Source organism: Herpailurus yagouaroundi, unplaced genomic scaffold (genome assembly GCF_014898765.1).
Source record: "Herpailurus yagouaroundi ecotype Mexico unplaced genomic scaffold, PumYag 199, whole genome shotgun sequence".
Lineage (NCBI taxonomy): Eukaryota > Metazoa > Chordata > Mammalia > Carnivora > Felidae > Herpailurus > Herpailurus yagouaroundi.
This window is the reverse complement of record NW_024412430.1, coordinates 6560600-6583236: the sequence shown is the minus strand read 5'-3', so window position 1 is coordinate 6583236 and position 22637 is coordinate 6560600. Positions and strand designations below refer to the sequence as shown.

Genomic DNA, 22637 nt, shown 5'->3' with positions numbered 1-22637 from the left:
TAGAAGAACAGGACCACGGTAATACCTTCACACCATCCTTCATCCCTGGACCTCAACAGAGGGTCTAGAATCATTGGAGCAAAGTAATTCTGAAGGAAAATTGCATTATACTTTTAGAATCACAGAGACGACCCTTGTTTACATGGCACATGCCTATTGGATCTGTTTCCAAAGGGATGAGAACAAAGAAGAATTTAAGTGCAGAATAAATATATATAAATAATATATTTCCATACAATTCTGGGGGGCAGCTGGATAACGTTTTTAAACTGCTGACTGTGATTTAGCAAATGCTGCATTCTTTTGTGAATAAGTGCTATCAAAAGGAAAAGCCAATATCCTCCCTCCTGCCTTCCTTGCCTGGGCAGCCCTTCACCCTTACTTAATGAAATGGAACAGTTGATGCCTTTAACTCCCTCTTTCATTTAATCTCATTAATGCAGTCTGTTGGGATTCTAGTTGTGGAGTAACACTGGGGCAGCCGTCAGACCTCCAGGGAAAAGTGCAATATTTCTCAGTTAGACTTTTAATTGCTAACGTCAAAATGTGTGAGAACGAGCTCAAAACTAAAGCTGACGCCACTGGTGAGTTTTCCGTTTTCTTCTCTCTTCTGACGCTTAGCTGTATGAACTATCCTTCAGGTAAAACAGTAAGCGTTTGTAAGCTCTCAGCAAAAGAAATTGAGGTCTAGGTGTGGGAACAATAAAATATTTTCTGACTTGCAAATGTATATAATAAATAAGCCACTCAGGCTTTATTTTACACTGGAGAACATATTTATATGTGAGTATCATCATACCCTGTAGTGAATTACCAAATGCATGAGTTTTGAGAATGAATTCAGGTAGTCACCAGCCACATTACACGAGCGTGAGGTTAACTCTATGAACATCCTTGTCACAATTTTGTAGCTCTGATTTTAGTCATTGGCATTATCATTATTATGATCATTTCACTTTTCTGACTTGTTAAATATTCAGTTCATAAATATATTATACCACACAGTTCCTCCTATGTAAAAGATCTAGTTTCAAAAAAGAAAGAAACAAAGAAAGAAAGAAACAAAGAAAGAAAAAAGAAAAGAAAAAAGAAAAGAAAGAAAAGAAAAGAAAAGAAAAGAAAAGAAAAGAAAAGAAAAGAAAAGAAAAGAAAAGAAAAAATCTATTTGGTTGAATGATTATTAACAATCAGGTGAATCCTATTTGAGTTTTTCTGCTAAATTTTTAACAAATTAGTACCTAGTTCCCTAAACGCACATTATCTCATAACATAGAAAGGTTTTGAGCCTTTGTTCTAAAAATATTTCAGGGCAATATGATGTATGATTTTTTGCCATTTTTTGGCTAGTACTAAATAGCAATGAACAACAGTTGGAAATATTAAAATGTAAATTAACATAATTTTTAGGTTCAAATAATACAAAACTAACGATTATTCAAAAAAAGTTACTAATCAAACTAAAACTTCCCCAAATGTTTATAAACTCGGAATTACGTCTTTGCACAATGCTTCGAGCCTCCCGTTGCTTATAATTTTAGACAAGAATGGATATTATTTCAATGCAATTATTCGCTGATTTCACAATGTATGTATTTGAAGACTGTATCAGTGAAATAAACCATTAACAGCAGATTGCAGTTGTGACATCAATGGAGTCTTTGAACAACTATTTATCCTCACTACTGACAGATTTACTCAGGTTATTGTTGCTATTGTTGTTTAGAAATTAATAACACTGGACGTATTAACGTCTATGCACTTAATCCTCTTTGGGTCTGAATTATAATTAGCAGAGGCTGACAGGTAAACATAAGTGTTCCTTTCTCTCCTGATTTGGTGGGGTGGAAAGAAAAACAGGAATTTTCCCTCTGTTATAAAATTACAGAAAACAGGTTTTGATTTTAAGAGCATGTGCACACACACACACAACTCATTTTTTTAAACAAATTATATGAGCCAGTGTGTGTTTACGTATTGCAAAGAGAAACAAATATTTTACTTTCCTTTTAAATTTTAGTGCAATCAAAAGGAATATCCTAAATTGAAACCGCAGCTTTTGTAAAGTCACTGTCGTAGAATACTTAGTACTGTGCTTAGCAGTTTCTGATTTTCACTAGTCTTTTTCCTCCGTTATTTCCCCCCAAAATAAGTATCTCCGAAGTAACTCAAACCTCTAAAGAAATGACAAAAAAAAAAAAAAAAAAACAATAAAACCACTTTACTTTTTCCTACCAATTCAGTCCACGGGTAGCCTCAAAGGGCCTTTGGTAGAAACTAATGTATAGGAAACACAGCCACAAACATCCCCATGCAAATGTTACCATACACTATCAAACAATGATTATGCATTTTTGGCTTGTAGCAAAAAAAAGAAACTTGGTAAAGTGTGTTTTGAAAATGACGATATTTGTTCTTAGTACTTGGTTACCGTTGGTCCTACAATTCTTTCCCCAGCTTACATAAACACTGAGTAAAGCTGGGACGGATTACGTGCAGCATGCTGGATCTGATGAGCTCAAAAATAAGATAGCTTGGGTCCTATAATGTTTAGGATTATGCTGGTAATCTCTTTAGGGAAAGTGTGCAATATCAGCAGAACAGACACTTTGGTCTTCGAGGGAGCTGCGCACTCATAATTCTCCATTTGTTGAGTGGCTAAGCCTTTGCCTACATTGATACGGGACCTTTGTGATATTTCGCATAGGGTGAAATTACAAGACAGAGCTTTGAGGGTGACATCCTGAGTTATCATTTGACCCCTGAAATAATTTCTGGTGCTGCGTGAAGGTGAGAACACCTTCCTTTAAAATCTACGTGCCTCATTTTTCGAAAAAGGCCATTTATATAAGGATGAACTAAACCTATACATGCCTTTGCTAGAACATGAAATGATATAATAATGTAATTCTCAATGCAGAAACCTGCCATATGTTTTGCTCCTGTAGCATTATCTGCTTTAAAAATAAAATCAGGGGCGCCTGGGTAGCTCAGTCGGTTAAGCATCTGACTCTTGGTTTGGGCTCAGGTCATGATCTCATGGTTCATGGGTTCAAGCCCTGCATTGGGCTCTGCACTGACAGTGTGGAACCTGTTCAGGATTCTCTCTCTCTCCCTTTCTCTCCCTCTCTCTCTCTCTCTCCCACTCTCTGCCCCTCCCCCACTTGCATGTGCACTTTGTCTCTCTCTTTCTCAAAATAAATAAATAAACTTTAAAAATAAAGTTTTTTTTTTTTTGCAGATGATCCAAAACATGAGTGCCTAAAATCTGAGGGTTTTTTTTTAATTTATACAAATACTTTTATTTTGTTTTTAGATGTATATATAGCAGTATACATTTGAGTAAGAGGCTGCTCAAGTCTAGTAGGGGAAAGGTTACAAAAGATACATAAAAAATATTCATATCAAAAGCATGAGGATCCTTACATCCTTCTTAAAGAACAAGCACATTCTATACAAATGGAAGGGTCGTGACAAAGAATTTTAAAGTTCAAGAGCCTGTCGTGGTAATGAGGTGCCAATAATGGACAAGAGGAGTCTTGCAGGCTTCCCTCTGACCAGTACTCACTGAAGCCTCATTCGTTTTTCCGGGGGGCCTTTCGTGCTCACTATCTGTTGGACGTTCTTCGCGGTCTCCTTTTCCTCAGATTTAACAGTCTCTGGTATAGGTTCTGCCTCTTTCTTTGTCTGACCCACTGGGACAGGCTTTTCTCCAGACTTTTGCTACCCAAATTTGGGTGGAAATTTCTGCCTAAGGTCCAGGAGCAAAGCCTCCACACGTTGTCTCTGAAAAATAGAGCTTGGTTCTTCTTTCCTTTTGGCTTTAGGTTTGACTTTATCTTGCTCTTCACGATCTTTGAAGTGCCACCAATAACCTGGGAAGGATGGTATTGACAGTACAACACAGCTTCATCAAAAGCTGATTGAATGCCATGCACTGTAGTAAGCACCCTAGAGTTTATAACTGACCCCAGGTCTGGTGCCTGGTAGATTACCCCAGCAATGATACAGTAATCAGCCAGTGGGATAACTTGGGTAGAAGACTGCCGCTGTTGCTTCCAAATGATAAAAAAGAATGGGCTCTTGAGAGTGCAGAAGGATGTATTCCACTCCAACCATTTGATTTAATGTAAGCCTCTGCATTTTGACCACTTCATTGTTACATGTCCTGTCATAGAAAGGATTACTTCTTTCTGAAATGTAATCCGGGACGTATCCACAGTTCAAAATGGGGATCCAGGAACAGTCAGCCCAAGAGATTCCCAGCAGCTTATCTTGGATATCCACGGCTGCCATAATTCCAAAAGCTCTCGCCTAAAATCTGAGTTCTTATAGTACAGTCACCGATGCCATTTTACATCCAAAGTGTCCTCCCATAAGTGAAAACTCCCTAATGTCCTGTTGGAGTGTCTCTTCATACAAATTTTTCCCTAAACCAACCCTCTGATGGCAAAGAAAGTCTTTGAAGTAACTGTTCCTTTTCCATTTCATTCTGTCTCTCTCTCCTCTGTCTCTCTGACACGTAAAACAGATGTAAATATCTCATCTACGTTCTAAAGTTTGCTTATATAATCATTTTCTGCATCAGTGGCTGAGAGAATATGAAAAAAACAGATACGCTTATAAATATGAAAGGGTGACAAACAATGCCACTGTTTAGTTTTTGGTCATCCAAGCAAATTATAGGACATTATGAGCCAGTTAAATAACACTATTACATTAGGGGGAAAAATGTTAGTATGGTGCTAACATTCTGATAATATGTGGACATTGTCTTCATATGGGACAGTGATCCACCCAAATGGCACCCAAATGGCCATTTGGGAAACCAAAGGTTTCCCTTTTCCAGAGCAAGGGCATTGATACTGGATTCTGATCACTGCATTTTAGAATATAACTTAGTTCTTCTCCCTGTGGTCCTGCCTTGTCTCTTTTTTTTTTTAAACATATTTCAAGAGATTTAGTCTTTCTTTTCCACCAAGCAGAGAGAGACAGATTTTTCTTGGTTTTGAACTCTCTGAACAGGTGCTGAGAACTTCAGGAATGGTCTCTACTGCTTCTACCAATGAAGAAAATGGGAAGTAGTATTGTGTGCTTTCCATCCCGAACTTGAGTCACTTGGGATTTTCTTGGGGTGTGTGTGTGTGTGTGTGTGTGTGTGTGTGTGTGTGTGTGTGTGTTTAGTGTTCCTGTTCCAACCTTTGAATTTTCAGATATATAATTTAATGTCTTTATTTTCATATTTATCACCTATATCCCAGCTAACTGGCCTTTCCAAGTATTCTTGAAAAGAAAGTAGTGGCTCAGTCAGTTAAGCGTCCGACTTCGGCTCAGGTCATGATCTCGCGGTTCGTGGGTTCGAGCCCCACATCAGGCTCTGTGCTGACAGCTCAGAGCCTGGACCCTGTTTCAGATTCTGTGTCTCCCTCTCTCTGCCCCTCCCCTGCTCATGCTCTGTCTCTCTGTTTCAAAAATAAAACTTTAAGAAAGTGGTATATAAACCACCTCTTAGAGCACAGTGAACAGTAATACTCCATTGAGCCACATAAAATTGCCAATGCTGAGTGTTTCCTTGCATAAAAAAGTGACAATTTCCTGTAGTTCAGCCTGTTGTCTGTGACTACGTATGGAAAGCATAGTCGTATGATAATTCTGAGAGCATTCTGCCACTGTTGGCTGTCATTTAACCCCAATAACGAGCCCCCCCCAAATAAGTTTACATCCCTCATCTGGAATTTTATTCTCATCATTGAATTTTCCTCTTTCAATCTTTAGTCACCAATTTTAGGGGTGCCGTTTTCCTCCATAGTTACCACTTGAAGTCCTGCTCGCCGTCTAAGAGGTGGCTCAAAAACCACCTCATCCACAAACCTTCCAGGCTCCCCCCAGTTAAAATCAACATCTCTTCCCCATGTGCATCTAGCAGTCTCTGAGTCTGCCCTGTATTCAAATTATTTAGACTTGTGTGGGGCTGTCCGATCACTGTATTCATTTTGAAGATGGAAGTTTGAATGTGCATGTGTTTGTGGCCTGAAACAAATAAATATTTGCTGGAACAATTCTTTTAAAGTATCCCTTACTTGTGTTGGTTGGGCTGTCTCACATGATCCTCACTACCTCGAAAAAAGAAGTGCTTTTGTGGAATTATTTTAAATAACTAATAGAATGTTGAATGTATTTCTAGATTTACAGAATAATTGAGTACAGTTCTGTATATCTACTCACCCCCCCACACACACACATACAATTGTCCTCTATTATTAATACCTTGCATGAGTGTGATATATTTGTAACAAATGAGGAGCCAATCCTGATATATTATTAACTATAGTCCGTACTTTAAGGTTCACTCTTTGTGTTGTGTCTTTCTATGGGTCTCAGCAAATAGACAGACACGTGTCCATCTTCATATCATACGGAACAATTTCACACCCCAACAATTCTCTCTGCCTCACCTACTTGGTGAGGCATCCATCTCCCAAATGACTTTTGTTTTGCTGTCTCTATTTTGTCTTCTCCAAAATGTCATAGACTTGGAATTATATAGTGTATAACCTGTCCAGACTGCCTTCTTCACTTACCAGTATGCCTATGTGGTTCTGCCATGATTTTTCATGGTTTGATAGGTCACCTTTTTTTTTTAAATCACTGAATAGTACTCCTTGTCTGCATGCCCCCAGTTGGTTTATCCACTCACATGTGAAAGGACATCTTGTTTGGGGGGCGCCTGGGTGGCTCAGGCGTTTAAGTGTCCAACTCTTGATTTCGGTTTGGGCCATGATCTGATGGTTCGTGGGATCGAACCCCACGTCGGGCTCTATGCTGACAGCGCTGGTGCCTGCTGGGGATTCTCTCTCTCTCCCCCTCTCTCTGCCCCTCCCCTGCTTGTACTCTCTCTCTCTCTCTCTCCCTCTCTAAATAAATAAATAAACATTTAAAAAATGTTTAAAAAGGATATCTTGTTTGTAGGGCAAGTATGAATAAAGTTGCCATCAACATTAATGCAGGTTTTTGTATGGACAGTTTTCAATTCAGTTGCTGGGTCTTAGGGTAAGACGATGTAGTTTTATAAGAAACTGCCAAACTGCCTTCCAAAGTGGCTGTCCCATTTTGCCTTCCCACCAGCAACAAATAAGCGCTCCTTTTGCTCTGCATCCTTGCCAGCATTTGGTGGTGTCAGTTTTTTAGATTTCGTCATTCTGATAAGCATGTAGTTGCTTCACATTGTTGTTTTATTTTCTAATTCCCTAAAGACATAGGATGTTGAGCATCTCATCATACGCTTATTTGCCATCCATATACCTTCTTTGCTGAGGTGTATGGTTCTGGTCTTTGGCCCATGTTTTTGAATTTGGAGAACTCTTTGAATATTTTGAATAAAAGCCCTCCATCAGATACATGTGCTACAATATTTTCTGTCTGTCTGTGATTTGTCTGTTCATACTCTTCATGCAATTTGATTTTTAACATAGAAAAGCTGTCTTTTTTTCATCTTCCAGAAACTGGGGTTTTTTCTCTTTTTGAGTTTTTATCAAGGGAATGAAGCCTGCCTGAGCCACTCTGAGTCACCTGTGTAGAGTTCGCCATTCTTGTTTTCCTTCAATGAAGGTGGTGTTTCACAAACATGAGCTTCCTGTTGAAGATTTCAGCTGTAAGGGAGACTAGAGAAAGGGGCTCAGAAACACACGAAGGAACTACCGAGAGACAGGGTTTTCCACGAAGCAAAATAATGGCTGTTTTCTTCTTTCTGTGACTGAAAACATTAACTAGCAAGAATACATGTCTTCTTTTTTCAATACGAAGTTCTCCTCACATGGAGTTGTGGTTTGGGGACAGACAACCCTGAGACTTAAATTGTAGATTATCTTCCCTTTCTTTCTCCCAGAACTTCTCAGACTTCGCTGTGCATACGAATCACAGAGATAATGTTATAATGCAGATTCTGAGTATACTGGCCTAAGGTGTAAGCAAATGCCTGAATTTCTAGCAAGCGCCCAGGTGATGCTGTGCTGCTGGTCAGGGACCACGCTTTGAGTACTATGGCTCAGGACAGCGTGATGATAGATGGGAGGAATATGATGAGTGGCCATCGTGACCCCTGAGCTCCGTGTTACCTAATCTGCGTCCACGAGATGGGGCAGCTTTCCAAATGTATCATTTCCAGAATTACCACGGAGAGCTGAAATTAGTTCATTTCTGTTTCAAATATTGTTTCACCTCCTTACCGCCACCAAAAGAAGTAAAAAAAAAAAAAAAATTGTGCAATTAAAAATTTTAAGTAGAAAAACTACCTTTGAAAGTCTTCTCAGGGGAGATTTTTTTCTGCCAGAGTATCTAGAGAGTCAGCTAATGGGCCAGACCCCAAGAGCAAGTCCACAGAAGAGGGAGGACGTACTACCACACAGTGTTACAGCATGAAGATGATGTAGACGCCATTCACAATCGTGAAATCTGTAAAGGAAACCGGGTACACTGGGTGTTAATGACAGTAATGCAAGATGTTTCTGGCTTTTCTTTCTTCTGCCTTGTCGGTTAATGACCAGGGCTTTTTGTAACTAACCCTTCAAGTGTCCTCCTGCCTTTTGAACAAAAGAGAAATACCTAGCAGACAATAGCAGGAACTGCTTTTCCGGAACCCTGTATAGTTTCTAATTTTCCTTAATGCCGGAGAAATTAAAAATGCCATTAGTTCTCAGAATAGCTATAACCATAATTACCTGGACATCACAGAACAGTTCTTCTCAAACTTCAATGCTGTCTGTCCTAGGAAGCTTGTTAAAAAAGCAAATTCTGATTCAAATCGGTCTTAGGTAAATCTTGATTCTTTGCATTTCTAACATGCCCCCAGATCATGCCAATGCCATACAGAAGACATTACTGCTTTCATCCTGAATGATGTCAGGTTCTAGACACACATTATCTCGTTATAATTAAAACTTTGATAGGACAAGATGTGTAATGGGAATTAATTCATAATTTACGAGTTTAAAACCACTACGACTTTCAAGGGGGATATTTCCCTTATTATCAGTAATTGCTATTAATGATAATACTAATGGCTGCTACTGTCCTATGTTGGTCTCAATCTCTGTTATTTCAGTCTTCTGAAGAGTTAGCATAGGCGAACAATTCTTCGGGGCTGAAGGCTCCTATGTAAGATAAGTCAACTCCCTTCATAATAATCCTATAAATCATGCCTTTGAAAAAAATCATTTTTTGCCATTCTCATCTGAGAGTCATTTTTTTCTTACCCTAGTTTCCAATGACATGTAGTACAGGGATATAATAATAGAAAAATTAATCTTATCTATAGGTCGCTCAGAAGCTGTCTATCAACTGATGGGAAGTGAAGACTCACACAGACCACCACCCAGAATATTACAGAGGAGAGAGAGGAGAGGTTAAGATGAAAGGGAGATCCCAAATGCTGATAGAGGAATTGGAGGATTCTAGTAAGAATTAGAGTGCACTGAATTGCAAGCACTCTATGTGGCATTTAAGCAGGAAGCTGGGACTGAGATGCTGTGCGCCCGGAAGAGACGTACGTGAACACATACCTGATCCAATGTCAGGAATCTCTTAGATTCACCACCTAGCATGATATCGAAGCTCAAAGACGCTTACTTCTTTTCCTAAGGGTCTCCTTTTCCCACACTTCCATTCTGCCTCAATCTTGGGGCTCTTTTCTGATCACTCAAAACTTAGAGTGGAGCCAGATCTTAGAAATACTTGCTTCATCCTATAGGTTTGCTCTTAGGTGACAGCAGAAGATCGTATGCCTCATAAAGGCAGAAAGTTATCCATCTGCTAGTGAAGTGAGGGAGAAGCTACAATCAGGGGTTTTAATGTGGGCTTCCCACAAATGGTAGACAATACAACTTGGGCTGCTGATACCAGGTGCAGAGGGAATTTTCACCAAAAGAGTCATCCTTATTGGAAGTTTTGTATGTGCAAATTGTGTTTCTTTCAGACACTAAGAGTTTTTCCTGCACTGTCCACTTTTAGCAGAACTGTAAAATTCTGGGAAACAGGAACTGAGGAGCAAACCCAGTATCCAGAATGGAAGTTATTGTGCACTGAATAGATGCTTCTTATTTCCCTTAAGGAAAAAAAAAAAAAAAAAAAAGGCAGAAAACAAGATGCTACAAGTATAGCCCAAACCAAAGGTCAGGACACAGAGAGAGAATTATTGGTCATTTCCTCGTATTTTCTTTTTGATGTTTATTTATTTTTGAGAGAGAGAGAGACAGAGCGTGAGTGGGAGAAGGGCAGCGAGAGACGGAGACACGGAATCCGAAGCAGGCTTCAGGCTCTGAGCTGTCAGCACAGAGCCCAATGTGGGGCTCGAACTCACAAACCGCGAGATCATGCCTTGTGCTGAAGTCGGACACTTAACTGACTGAGTCACCCAGTAGCCCCATCCTTCGTGTTTTCATATTACCACCTTGTCCCTGGGTCTTATTTCCTTTGCAGGTGATTTTCCTGCTGCAGATAATTCCTAGCTCATGACTTGATTCGTTGAATCCTCAATGGGAGACTTACCATATCAGAATCACTTGGGGACCTATTCCAAAATATATACCCACCTTGATCTCAAGATTCTGATGACTACTCCTCAGCCCAAATATGGGAGATCAGTATTGTTTAAAGCCTTTTTTTTATATATGAAAAGGAGTATGTCAAATCTCTTGGCTGTACCGAAAGAAAGAAAATCAGGATTACTGCTTTAAGGAGCTATACAACTTCTCTTTTGGTCTCTATAGAAAAAAAAAAATTTTTTTTTAAGTATTATCTGGACCTGGAACCTTTCCTCAATGGACTTAAAATGCCCAGACTATAGAAAGGGCCAGGTTGAGTTATAGGAGATGAAATGGGGACATGAGAGCCACAAGAACACATGCAATAAAAACGTTTACTTCAACCAGAAAGTGCCTGCACAGTCCACTGTGACTACCATTCCTGATGGATTCTTTTAAGAACTAAGGTATCTTGGGAACACCTGCATCCCTTAGTTGGTCCTGTGACCAACTCTTGATTTTGTCTCAGGTCATGATCTCACAGTTCGTGGGTTCGAGCCCTGCATTGGGCTCTGGGTGGACAGCACCAGATCCTGCTTGGAATTCTCTCTCTCTCCCTGTCTCTCTCTGCCCCTCCCCTGTTCATTCTCTCTCTCTCTCCCTCTCTTTCTCTCTCAAAATAAATAAACAAAAAAAAAGAATTAAGGTATTTTGGTGCATCTAAGTGAAGCATTTTCTGGTGAATGCATTAGCCTGGATTAGTTCATCTCACTTAACACCTGCATTCACCAGCAGGGGGTTCTGAGGGAGCAGAACAAAAAGACATGCACGTTTTGATAATCAGGAAGAACTGAACACACAGTGGCTTTGTGCAATGTTGTAAGGGGTGCTAAGCAAGGAAGGGCCTTCAGGAGGTGCTGGGGGGAGAGGAGAGACCCGCCATCTTCAAAGACACAAACTGTGACTAGTTTATAGTTATTGAATAGGACCTTCCTGATAAATCATAGGGTGTTAAATTAATTGTACTTCATTAAGTGTTCTAATACAAGGTACAATATCAAATTAGTTTCAATATTTCATGATATTCTTTAAGAATATCACTTCCCCCAAAAACATACATATGCTTTTGTATACAAAGAGATTTCATTGGTAAATGCAATGTTAAGTATAGTCTCCACAGAGGATTACCAATAGAAATAATATAAGGGAGCGGAAGATATAAGCAATGTAGAAAGTGAGAAAAGAGCGCACCTCGAGCCATCTCTCAGGGCATGGGGGCTCCCCTACGTTTGTCGCTCAGAGAACGCTACCGTTGAATTGATCCATGAGTCATGCAAAAGGAGGAAAGTTGAACTTCCCCCACAGTTTCCTTAGAGCACCTTCATTGTCACAGCTGGTGGGGTCCAAGCCACCAAATCCTCCCTAGATGTTCAGCCTGAAGCCATGACAAAGAGCATGCCACCGTGTCTGCATTCACTGCAAGATCACTGCCCGGGAGACAGTGGCTGGAGTAATGGCTAGACATTTGGAAGGGGCAAACATCGGAGCAATTACGTCATACATTGTCCTCATCTTTGTCTGGAATACTCCGCCTTGAAGTATTATAAAATACATAGTATGAACTATGATGTTGTAGCTCAGAAGCAGTGTATTTTAAATGAGCGCAAAGGAAAAGGATTAGTGCTTTCCATTATTTATGTTTATCTTCACCTAGAGCGCCCGGGTGGCTCAGTCATTAAGCATCTGTCGTTGGCTCAGGCCACGATCTCACGGTTTGTGAGTTCGAGCCCCATATCAGGTGAGCTCAAACCCTGCTTCAGGTAAGGATGATCCCCACCTCGGGTAAAACAAGAGCCCTGTTTGGGGTGAGCCCCATTTCTATCTCTCTCTGTCTCTGCCCCTTGTGGGATTCTCTCTCTCTCTCTGCCCTTTGCTCACTTGCGCTCTCTCTCTCTCTCTCAAAAAAAAAAAAAAGTATCATTCTGTATAACCTCGTATAACCCATTCTGTCCTAATAGGTAAAGTGGCCATGGGTTTTCTGAACTGATAATCCCTCCCCACACATATCAACACACGTATGTCCTTTTAAGTGACTTCTTTCTCTTTAAAAATACTGTTAAAATGTTTATGGTTCTTCAGGATTACATGTTGAGCTAAGATAATAAATATGTATAAATATGCAGATACTCTACCGAATCATTCCTGATCCCGTTTGTATTTTCCAAGTTGTATAAGATAACCTTTGTGGCTTTCAAAAACATCTTCTCACACCCTAGGGGGCAAATTACCTCTATTTTCATTTCCTTTAGAGTTAGATCATTTTATAATTAAGAACTTATTGAAGCAGATTCTCCCCACGTGTAAGTTACTCCCTGGGGAGTAATTTATGCAAAGAGCACCTCTGACTTAATATCATATAAGCTTAGCAACTGTACAATGGATACCTGGTATTTTTAGTCAATTTTGTAATCATTGTAAAGAATCCACTGTGTGAAAGGTTATCGCTAGAAAGAAAAAAAAAAGTACAAATTATGTATAGTGTCATTCATTTGTATTTTTTAAATAAGATTTTTAGTAAAGGAATAATAATGTGGCTTGTCATAATTCTCGTCCAATAGCATTAGAAATACCAGTTAGCAACGATTCTGACGCTGTTAAAAACTGACATTTTGTAGCTCTTCACTATTTGCAAGGCAAGTTCTACATAAAATATCTCATTAAACCTCACAAATCTATGAAGTTTGTCAGCTAACTTTGTAAACCAGGAAACAAAATAAGACTTTTATCTTACCTATGGACCCAGTCATTATCAGGTTCGGGACAGGAATCCAGGAAAACAGAATAGAAATTACATCAGATCTCACATGTTTTCCCCATATCACAAAATCTTGAAAACAAATACTAGTTCATATAATCTGAAAGCTGAAAAAACAGAAGCAATAGAAGTACTTAGTCTAATAAGTATTTTAGTTGACTTTGTCTCATCTCTTGATATTTTTATCATTGTCTCTTTAGCTGGCACTATTAGAATAATACAGAAATTTAAAATTGTATTCATGTTGTGTCTCTGTGGTAAGCAGGGAAAGGGTCACAGAACAAAATATCAGGAAAATTGGCTAATTTCTGGTTGCCATCTCCCAAATCAACTCAAAGGCATCATTAACCACTTGGATTCTGAGTTTTCTCATATGAAAAATAGGCCATAATGCTGAATTTTTTGCTTATAAAGATGATTTGAACATACCGTGAAATATTGAATTTCAAAAAAAATTTAAGATGCTCTCCTCAAGCTAAGTATTATCTTTTTTAAAATGTAAAATAATAAGACAATGAGGGTTATGTCTTGCATTTGTCTGTTTTGTATATTCAAGGGTGAGAAACTGTAGAAAAGCATCCACATGGCAGATTGATGTACAAAGCATTTTGAGGCATATTTTGCATAATTATTTTAAATTGGGAACGGGAATAGCAGATCTTCCTGGTGTGTATAATTTTAACAACACTTAGAATACTACCAGAGACATAGGAATTACTACATTCTAAATAAAGTTATCTCGTGGATTCATCCATAACCTCAATGCTGATGCCTTAAAATCATCTTTCCAGAGGGTTCTGTATACAGGTGCTTGCACATGCACACATGCAAACTGGAAATCCTGTCCCCCACCCCCACCATGTTCCATAAAGTGGCTGCCTTACCAACAATTCCATTTGTGTCAAACCAACTGTTGAACCTCATCCTAAGGGTGAAGCTAGAAGTCATCTTTGGATTCTTCATCAGTTTCTACCTCTGTGTCCTTTCTGTCATTTCTCTTCATAGAACTGTCCTTCTATTTGCTTCTCCCTCTCCCCTTATCCTGCCACTGACGTCTTCCACACTTCCATCTCCTGACACCGGGTTCAGAATAGCCTTTTAGTCTCCTGCTTGTTCCCAGTTAGCAAAGGTACCCAAGCCACCCTTTGATCCTGTCGTCACCCCGTTCCTTCCCTTGAACCCTTGTGGCCAGTGATATCAGGTAGAAATTCCTCTGCCTAACTCCCAGGAGCTCCATAATCTCTTATCCCTCCCTCTACCCAACCATATGGCCCACATCTCCAGTGGAGCCGAGGTGTTTGTCTCAACGATCACGAGCCACAGTCATTCCAGAAGTCCTTCATTCCATTCTGTTTGCAGAAACAGCCTTTTCCTTTCACTTCAGCCCAACAGTCTTCGGAATCAACCCTAATGTCTTCATCTCCACGAAATTATTTTCTTCGTATTGAAGTCATAGGAGCCACATGTTCTATCATTTTCTCCTGGTTTTTCCATGCATTTTGTTTTATGAATGAAATAATCTGTGTCACTAATATATCTTGTGTCAACAACTTTTATTATTTTAGCGGACGTATGGAGTGTGCTCAATAAATATTGTCACCACTGACATACTCGAAGTAAACATCCAGCCACATTATTTATAAAATCACGCCCTTCCATTTCAGCTTTGCTTTGTTTACTTATTTAAAATACTGTTGAAATAAGGCAGCATGATAACACTCAGTGACTTGATGTTTGAAGTGCAAAATAAGAAAACCGTAGCCACTGGTTCAAGGGATTTTTTTAGTCTAATTAATAACCAGGTCAGGTTTATTTTTTTATTGTGTTTTTTTTTTTAATTTTTAAGTTTACTTGTCTATTTTGAGAGAGAGAGAGAGAGAGCATGTGCAAATAGGGTAGGGGCAGACAGAGAGAGAGAAGGAGAGAGACAGGATCCCAAGCAGGCTCCAGGCTCTGAGCTGTCAGTGCAGAATCCTATGCGGGGCTCAAACTCACGAACCGTGAGATCATGACCTGAGCTGAAATCAAGAGTCAGACACTTAACTGACTGAGCCACCCAGGCGCCCCAATAACCAGGTCAGGTTTAAAAAGGAGAAAGCAGGGGTGCCTGGGTGGCTTAGTCGGTTGAACCTGAGACTCTTGGTTTCGGCTCAGGTCATGATCTCATGGTTTGTGAGTTCAAGCCCCACATCAGGCTCTGCACGGACAGCGCAGAGCCTGCTTGGGATTCTCTTTCTCCCTCTCTCTATGTCTTCCACTCCCCCTCAGCCTCTCACTCTGTCTCTTTCTCTTTCTCTCTCTCTCAACAATAAATAAAACAAACATTTTAAATAAATAAATAAATAAAAAGGAGAAAGCAGTGAAGTAAGAGTTTAGAAGACTTCCGGTCCCTGGTTATATTTAGTAGTTTTCGAAAAACAAAGCAAACCTTGGTAGATGGATAGATACCTTTCTCTTAGAAGAAGATTCAGGAAGCCGGGCCAATAGTGGTGAGTGAGCCCACGCCAGGGTCTTCCAACACTCAGGTCGTGCCAGGGGGAGGTGGAGAGGGAGCCAGGCAAGCAAAAGGAAGAAGCTCAAAATGTCTGTTTTCCCCTTGCAGCACAAATTGAAGTGATACCATGCAAAATTTGTGGCGATAAGTCCTCCGGGATCCACTACGGAGTCATCACGTGCGAAGGCTGCAAGGTAGGGGGACTTTGACAGGACACTGCCAACAGCGTCTGTGTTTGCCCCAGGCATCCGTGTATGTCACTGTGCGCGTGGTGACATCTTTTTAAAGAGGGCCTGCTAAAGGATTCTTGTGCTTGCTGCTGACACTCGGGAATCTCTGCTTGGTGTGTGGGTGGGTTGGCTTCCTGTTCTTGGCCTTTCAGCTTTTTGTGATCGTCTAACTGGTCAACCGCGACTGGAAAATGGATTGTTATTTAAGAGCTTGAATTATTCACATGTACAGAGATATAAATACTGCCTCCTGCTCTCTTTTAACTGTACTGCCTTCAGTAAACTCAAGGGCATTTATTACTGTATGAAACAACCAAAGGTTAAAGATGGCAAGCCAACGGCCTATGTTTCCTTATCTGCTTACAAAAGAAGTTCAAGGTAACAGTTGCAATATGCATATGTTCATCCTTTATTCTCATATTCCAGAAAAAAATAAGTAGAGTCATGGAATATTAGAAGGATACCAGATAATCTCTGAAGTAATTAAAAATTATCTGCCCCAACCTCCTCATTTTCAATAAGATAATGAAGTATAAACAAGATTATGTCATTTGGCCAACATCACTGATCTAGTTAGTGAAAGAGTATGGCCAAAAACACAGGATTTTTCATTCTTGGTCCAGCGTTCCCCTCCAAGGACATTGAACCAATCCTTCCAAAAACAAACTAATTCCTATGAGCAAGATGCTCTTAAAATACAAAGTTGAAAATAGCAGTTAACGGAGACTTAATCTGAAATAAGGGAAACTTGAAACTTCACAGTAAGTGTTTAAAATTCTTCCTTAGAAGGAAAAACAAGAGAGACTAAGTGTCAAGGGGGAAATAAGAAACAATTCCACACCTAATTTCAAAGGGCAACGTGTCACCGGAACAAAATGCAGTGTAATCTGGGAGTGAAAAGTGATATGTTGGCGAAGTTATTGATGAAAACAATCATATTTTTGATCAAAGATGCAAGCAGGGCGGGCGCCTGAGTGGCTCAGTCGGTTAAGCGTCTGACTTCAGCTCAGGTCATGATTACAGTTTGTGAGTTCGAGCCTCACGTTGGGCTCTGTGCTGACAGCTCAGAGCCTGGAGCCTGCTCCGATTCTGTGTCTCCCTCTCTTTCTGCCCCTGCCCCACTTGTGTTCTCTCTGTATCTCTAATAAATAATTAAAACTTTTAAAATTTTTTTAAAAAGATGCAAGCAGAAAGAATTTAATATCAGTAGACTGTGGGCACTGGCTGACTCAGTCCATAGAGCATGCGTTGTGAGTTCAAGTCCCACATTGGGTGTAGAGATTACTTAAAACATTTTTTTAATTAAAAAAAAAACAAGTAGCCTGAAAGAGATGTAACACGATCACGGATTCTAAGGACTAATCTTAATCCTCACAGAGTCAAACATACATGAGACAAAACATACCATAACTCTCCAGTAGTCATGCTATGAGAACACTTGACAAGGTCTTCATAATGGTCTCAAAAAGTATGAATTCTGAAATTGAAACTGAAGCAAAGAAAAGGAAAAGAAAGAAATGAAACTAAAGTGGGAAGAGGACACAGAGAAAGGAGAATAACATGAATGTAACTCGCCCATCGACATCCTGACCTCAAAGGTGATTAGTGATAATCCATATTTGAACATCCTGAGATATTCCTTGTATTCCTCTGTTTGCTCTGCGGACCTATGATTAAGAACTGCATGTTATCCACCTTGATGCAAAGTTTTCAACTCATCAGAAGACACAATAAAGCAAAATTCCTAATCAGCAATTTTTTACCCTCCTTAGAGTAAGCTATTACTACCTCGGGGAGGTAGGCAAATAGTTTTCTTCATAAATGCTAATAATTTCGGAATCCAAACCCTCCAGAGAAAGCATTTCCACTACTGTGTTGGTTTAGTAGGTATTTTTAAGGCCTCTGGTCTAGTTTATTAAGTACCCACCAAGCATATATATTTTTAGATCAGTGTCAAAGTGGAGGTCTGTGTCATTGTGAAAGCTCTATTTGGAAAATGCCCGATTTCAAAATAGGAAGGTATGTTCCTGTTAAAAAGCAAAACATTTTACACAGAAGGTTTAACTAACCTTACAAATATATTCCATAGACCAACAGCTAAAACAAGTGTGTAGGGTACGGCCATCTTTTCTATTTAAAGCAGGAAACACAATCAAAGAAATTATGCTGCTATTTTGAAGCATACTCTGAAGTTTTAGTCAAAATGACATTTTACGTGGCACTACTTTTTTTTTTATTTCATGGAAAAACCCACATTTGTAAATATGCTGTGTTTTTCTCCAACTGGAAATCTCAAGAAATTCCGTTTAGAATAAGATGTCAGTGTCAGCGCATTCGGTATCAACCTCTGAATTTTCATAATACCATTCTGAGTCAACATGAACAACCCATTTTAAATAACATCAGTTCAGCTTGCGCACTTAATTCAAATTCCTATTCATTCAATAACATTTGAAACAGAATCTCTTTTTCGTGCCAAAAACCTCATTTGCAATAATGAGCAACAGATAAGCAAGAAATGCCTCGTAATTAATGTCAAATTGGCCTTAAATTAGGCCTGTAGCTGTGACTTTAGAAGTCTTCTCTGTCAGCTCTTTTGCTAAGTGGCACTGGAGTATCCGAAGATAAAAAAACCACCAATTCTTTCTTAAAATGTAAATTCCCAAGTCATCTTTCACCAAGACTGATGGGCCAAAGTTTCGCTTTCTGACACCTTTGCTGGCACAGATCTTCCTTGACTTACATGGGGTCATGTCCCTATAAACTCACTGAGCGGAACACATCTTAAGTCAAAAATGCATTTAATACACTTAACCCAGTGGACATCATAGCTTCGCCTAGCCCACCTTAAATGTGCTCAGAACACTTGCTTTAGCTTACAATTGGGCAAAATCGCCTAACACAAAGCCCCTTGTGTAATAAAGCATGGAATGTCTTATGTAATTTATTGAATACTGTACAGAACATGAAAACCAGAATGGCTGTGAGCGCTATCGGTCGTTGACCCCCACAATCGCTGGGCTGACTGAAGCTGTGGCCGCAGCCCTGCCCAGCGTCACAAAAGAGCATCGTGCTGTCTCTCACTAGCCTGGGAAAAGATCCAGATTGAAAATTCGAAGTATGATTTCTACTGAATGTGTATTGCTTTCAGACCATCTGTAATGTCGAAAAATCGTAAATTGAACCATTGAAGTCAGGGACCGTTTGTATATGGAATACGTCCTTTCAATCCCTGGCAGCTTGGATGGGATCTCTGTTTGAAAGGGCTCTGTGAATTCATTCACACTGGACAGTTGGATATCTCATCCTGCCACCACTGGTCCGTGGGGACCAAATTTGTCCTTGTTTTGAATGGCTTCGGGCTTACAACACAAAACCAGTTGGCATTTTTTTCTCTCTTGTCCCATTTCCGAGTTACCCATTTCCGAAGTTCTTCATAAGAGTGGCAAGCTCACAGGGCACCTGGGTGGCTCAGTCGGTTAAGCGTCGACTCTTGGTTTTGGCTCAGGTCATGATCTCGCAGTTTCTTGAGTTCAAGCCCTGAATCCGGCTCTGTGCTGGCAGTGCAGAGCCTGCTTGGGATTCTCTCTCTTCCTCTCTCTGCCCCTCACCCGCTCACACCATCTCTGTCTTTCTCAAAATAAATAAACTTAAAAAAAAGAAAAGAGTGGCAAGGTCTCTTTATAGTGACAGGCCATGTCATAGGAGAGCCCAAAACTAAAGGAAAATCGATGATCTTGATCCTCTTTAAACTTTTTGGGGTGTTTTACATTAATGTTGATTCTTAATATATTGTGTTAAAATATTACTTATCCTGATTGACAGGTTTTTTGGCAATCCTTAAATTTTGTGGCCAAGATGGGTGCCTGACTAGCCACAGCCTAGTCCCAGCCCTGCTCTGTCCTCCTGCTGATAATCGAGGAAACCCCGATTTTCCTCTTTAGGGTTTTCTTTTCTTTTTTTTAACGTTTTCTTTAATTTTTTTAATGTTTATTTATTTTTCAGAAAGAGAGAGAGAGACAGAGCATGAGAGGGGGAGGGCAGAGAGGGAGGGAGACACAGAATCTGAAGCAGGATCCAGGCTCCGAACTGTCAACACAGAGCGTGACCTGGGGCTCGAACCCACAAACCGCGAGATCGTGCCTTGAGCTAAAGTTGGATGCTTAACTGATTGAGCCACCGAGGAGCCCCCTGCTCCACCTTTAGGGTTTTCTGTAAGATAGCTAAGGTGCATGGTATCCAAAGAATTTTTTAATTAAAAAAATTTGTTTTAAGTTTATTTATTTTGAGAGAGAGAGAGAAAGCAGGAGTGGGGGAGGAGCAGAGAGTGAGGAGAGAGAGAGAATCCCAAGCAGGCCCTTCACTGTCAGTGCAGAGCCTGATGTGGGGCTCGAACTCACAAATCACGAGATCATGACCTGAGCCGAAGTCAGACAACCAACTGAGCCACTAGCCACCCCAAAGAAATTTTTTTTAATAATTAACTCAGTTATGGATTTATTTAGAATGGTAATGTATGGTTCATGGCAGTTAACTGTGTACCAGAAAGAAACCTAACTTGCACGAAAACCTCCTACATCTCTATAGTCTATTTATTGCTTATTCTTATTGAACAGTTTATATATACCATATTTGCTTTATTTAAAAATATGGTTAATTATAAGGCACATCACTGGTTTAAAAAAAACAACCTTGCAGATGCCTTCTGGGCATATTTAAAGTTTTTCAAATGGGTAAAATGCTTCTTAGAAACCGGGAAGATATTGGCACATGCTGAACCCACCCTCCTCAGTACGGCTCTTGTGACCAATGTCCCCCACAGCACTTGACATAAGCCTGTGTTATTTTCCTCCTCAAGTTTTGTCATATTTGGCTTAGCAGTGACACTGTCCTCTGCCATTCCTTTGATGGCCGGAACCCTGTCCTGTTTTTCTTTGCAAAGAACACAGCGCACAAATGTCTTTAGTAAACACTGATTAAATGAATGAATGAAAGATGCCTTCCTATCTCTGTAGATGGTACATATTTGCCCCCAGGCAAATCATCTGTAAGATATCCAAGGAGAAGTATCCAAAAAAAGTTGTTTTTTTTTTTTTATTAAACTCCATTACATTCACGGTAGAAAATATAGCAAATGTGTATGTTAATTGTCTCAAACATGTATGTTAATTATCTCCGTTTTCCTTCTTATAAATAATATCTCCCTCCATTCTCTTTTCTTCTAGGGATTCTTCAGGAGGAGCCAACAAAACAATGCCTCTTACTCCTGCCCAAGGCAGAGAAACTGTTTAATCGACAGAACCAACAGAAACCGTTGCCAACACTGCCGACTGCAGAAGTGTCTTGCCCTCGGGATGTCGAGAGATGGTAAGACATGCCTTCCAGGTTCTTACTTAAAGGTTTTCACGTGGGGCGCTTGGGTGGCTCCGTTGGTGAAGCATCTGACCTCAGCTCAGGTTTTGGTCTTGTGGTTCATGAATTCAAGCTGTGCTGACAGCTCAGAGCCTGGAGCCTGCTTCAGATTCTGTGTCTCCCTCTCTCTTTGCCCCTCCCTTTCTGACATATTCTCCCCCCACCGCACCCCCCCCCAAAAATAAATAAACATTGGTAAAAAAATTAAAGACTTTCACATGGATGCTTTGCTGGAGTCTATTTAAGCCATTGGAAGGATTTTAGACAAAGGCAATTGGAGATAAAAAGAGAAGAAAATGATGTGCTGGTAGAACTTCTAAAAACTTCATATTGCCAATGAAATAAGAATACAGGAAAGACTTTGCTGGAGCTAATGGAGCAAGCTGTACTAATAAGGTTAGGTGAAAGCCACATTGGCCTAGGTTCAAAAGTTTGCACGTGCATGAGTGGTTCCTAGGATGTGAGATTTTTCAGAGCTAAAACCAGGGAACATGCCAGGCAAACCAGGACCATTTTGTCACTGGGTGAGTCTGACTAGTACATGAGTTGCTTGGTGTGTGGAGAGATTAAGCAGCAGAACCTACTTCCATAGGAAGCCCAGAAGCCCTACTATTATTGGCCATGGACTTTCTAAAGCATCATGAAAATTTCAAAAGCCATAAGTCCAAGCCTTAAAAGGGCTGTGTAACTGGTGTCCTTCTCAGAATATGACCCAAATGGGTGAGCTGGGCCCCCCACTGATTTTCTTAGATTAATTAAAGAAGACAAATAAACACACACAAAGAATTTTATGTAGTGTTGCTTCCATTTTTAAGCACTCGTCTAAACTCATTATCTCCCACCCTACCCCCACCCTCTCACCCCCAATTCTGGCTACAGCACTTCTGTATCAGATTGTGAGCCACCCTGAGTCCTGAGGGCACTTCTGTCTTGTTCTCACTGTATCCTCAGGATCTGGTTAAAGGCAGGCACCTAAATGTTTGTTGAATTAACCATGGAATTCTCTTTTACCTAGAGCCTGAGACAGACAGTTCCCCTGGTACTTATTCTCTTTATGTGAATCATTGTAGATTCTCTTCTCCTGGTCACATTCTTCTAATGAAGTTCAAGGTAGTGTGGACAAAAGGAAGGAAGGAAGGAAGGAAGGAAGGAAGGAAGGAAGGAAGGAAGGA

The 22637-nt window shown here is 40.1% G+C and overlaps 1 protein-coding gene and 1 pseudogene across 2 annotated transcripts in view; one reads left to right on the top strand and one right to left on the bottom strand.

The window, feature by feature from the left end:
* Positions 1-22637, top strand: part of RORB (RAR related orphan receptor B) — a 195242-nt gene that overhangs the window by 120487 nt on the left and 52118 nt on the right. Inside the window, exons 1-3 of one of the 2 annotated variants that reach the window (XM_040449338.1) lie at positions 447-584; positions 15932-16017; positions 21279-21420. In XM_040449338.1, the coding sequence (XP_040305272.1) occupies positions 545-584; positions 15932-16017; positions 21279-21420 (268 nt within the window). In that variant the 5' untranslated portion in view covers positions 447-544. Of the gene's footprint in view, positions 1-446; positions 585-15931; positions 16018-21278; positions 21421-22637 lie in introns of those variants that run through there. The other variant, XM_040449339.1, reaches the window with a different exon arrangement.
* On the bottom strand, positions 3283-4293 carry LOC121013623 (mediator of RNA polymerase II transcription subunit 6-like; annotated as a pseudogene).